Source organism: Austrofundulus limnaeus, unplaced genomic scaffold (assembly GCF_001266775.1).
Source record: "Austrofundulus limnaeus strain Quisiro unplaced genomic scaffold, Austrofundulus_limnaeus-1.0 Scaffold212, whole genome shotgun sequence".
Lineage (NCBI taxonomy): Eukaryota > Metazoa > Chordata > Actinopteri > Cyprinodontiformes > Rivulidae > Austrofundulus > Austrofundulus limnaeus.
The window spans coordinates 202375-204793 of record NW_013952614.1 but is presented as its reverse complement, the minus strand read 5'-3'; the positions used below and the strand labels follow the sequence as shown (position 1 = coordinate 204793).

Here is a 2419-nt window from a genome sequence, read left to right as displayed (position 1 = left end):
TTTACACACTTTTCCTGAAGATAGAAGAGTTTGTTGAATCTGACGTGACATGTTCGTACGAACCCTTTGTACGAACAAAAGTAAGAGAAATTTAGGATAAAAATACGAACATGTTCTTGCATGAGGCCCAATGTGCTCAGACCGTTTGGTCCCCGTCAACAAACGAGCAGCAGAATTCTGAACCAACTGAAGACGGTGGAGCAGAGACTGGTCAATCCCACTGTAGAGGGGATTGCAATAATCCAGTCTGGAGAAAATAAAAGCATGAATAACCCTCTCAAGGGTATCAAGTGGAAGATAAGGCTTGACTTTGCTGATGAGCTTTAAATGATAAAAACTAGACTGGATCACTGTGCTGAGCCTGTCAAATTTAAAATTATTGTCTAAAAGAACTCCAAGATTCCTAATAAAGCAACAATAAAAATCCAAACAGCCAACCGCACTGTTAAATCCTACCAGTAGGTCAGTTTTGCCAAACCCAACGACCTTTGTTTTATTTTCCTTTGGACAAAGAAAGGTTATACCACATTTGGATCCTCAAGATGCTTTTTTCTTTACTTCTCAGCCCTCTCAGTTATAACAGAATTCATGTCAGCTACTTAAAAAATCCCACACCTAGTGTTCCTTTTTAGAACATAAAGAGAGCTGAATATTTTGCCTCATTGTGTTTTCAGGCTACTCCCTAACTTCATTTAAAGATCTAAATTGGAGGTCGTGACGCAGCCTAGAAATATACCAACTTGTACCAACTTTCTTCTCTAAAGTACAAAACTAATTTGATTATTTTTGTAATAATCTAACTTTACACAATGTAAACATTTTGAAATAAACTGAGTATGAAGTGTAAAGGGAACTCAGATTAAAATTAATGGTAAAGCTGTTGCGAGTGGCTCAGTTATCATGGTAACCACGTGTCTCACTCCCTGACTCTGATTTTCTTAAAACAGGCAAAAAGACTAAAATAAAAACAGAATGTTAAATGATAAGATTAATTTTTCAGCTTCATTTGTTTTAGGCATTACTAAAACTTTACAAACCAGTTTTATCTTTGTGTAAGTCATGTTTTTTGTTTTGATTTATGTTCTAATATCTGGTTATTTTTGTCAAATCTTCTTGTTGTTGCCATTTTTTTCCACTGGTTTAATTCAAATAATTAATTCTTATAATCTTGACAAACATGTAATAATAAACTGATAAATTAGCACCAAAAAATGTTAACAACATAGTGACATTGTCATCCTCAAGACAAATTCTCACCTTTCTTGGTGGTCTGGTCTTGACAGTTTTCGTAGGTGCAGGGACCCCAGGCGCTCCATGAAGACACCTCACATTCAACAGGACAGCTTATTTGGCACAACTGTGTGGTATTTGGAGGGATACCCAAACACAACTCACTATCCACTGGACGTGATGCTACAAAGACGCAGAAAAGAACAAGGATAATGATAGCAACATCTCATAATAGCAAGCAGAAGTAAAAGAAAGGTATAAAATATGTACAAACATTTAGTGTTTTGACATACAGGAATACTCTATTGTTCTTCCAGGTCAGTCTTTCCTTTGAGTCTGACTCTTAACGAGCTGTGATTTTTCAGGTGTAGGTGACTCTCTGCAAGGTCATTGGGCTGATGAATTATTCAAGGTGCGCAATAACAGAATTCAGCTTCATTCACATGCAAATTAGCACCGCCAAAAGTGAGTCCTTTAATAGTGACACTTAAGCTTGTGTACATGTCGCATGTCATATAGTCGCACATAACACACAAAGAGATGAGGTATAAGGTTCTATTTTAACAACGTTAAAACAAATCGTTTTAATTCTCTGCGTACATCTTCATGGCATCATGTGATAGCTCAGACAGAAACTCTGTTTTCTCTCTTTATCTGAAAGATTTAAACCTTCCAGAGTTAAGTGCCCAGAGATGATTTGGTGTTTTTTAATTAAACTGAATTGTAATTAAACCAAACTGAGGAAACCATTTAGCTGCACAGTCACACAGTCCCAGGGGTCTACATGTTTGGCATGAAAAACAAACTTTTGCTGCCACATGATCTCATCAAGCAATGCAGTCATTTATATGTTTCCATCAAGGAAGGTTTTTGCAAGGCTTTCGAGAACGCCTGAGTCTTTATGTTAACTTATGAGTGAAACTGTAAATGGTTGTGTCTCTTTTGTCTCTATGAGGCTTTGTGGATGTACATGGTGTGGATGGAAGGATGTATGTATGTGTGTACAGCAGGTAAAATAAGTATTGAACACGTCACCATTTTTCTCAGTAAATATATTACTAGAGGTGCTAATGACATGAAATTTTCACCAGATGTTGGTAACAACCCAAGTAATCCATACATACAAAGAAACTTCTGAAGGTTCCAGTGAGCACTGTTGGGGCCATAATTCAGAAGTGGAAAGAACATC

The 2419-nt window shown here is 36.8% G+C and overlaps 1 protein-coding gene across 3 annotated transcripts in view; it reads right to left on the bottom strand.

The window, feature by feature from the left end:
- Window positions 1–2419, bottom strand: part of thsd7aa (thrombospondin, type I, domain containing 7Aa) — a 176621-nt gene that overhangs the window by 77705 nt on the left and 96497 nt on the right. For all 3 annotated transcript variants that reach the window (XM_014019217.1, XM_014019215.1, XM_014019216.1), the window contains exon 5: window positions 1258–1413. In XM_014019217.1, coding sequence (XP_013874671.1) covers window positions 1258–1413 — 156 coding nt within the window. The remainder of the gene's footprint in view (window positions 1–1257; window positions 1414–2419) is intronic.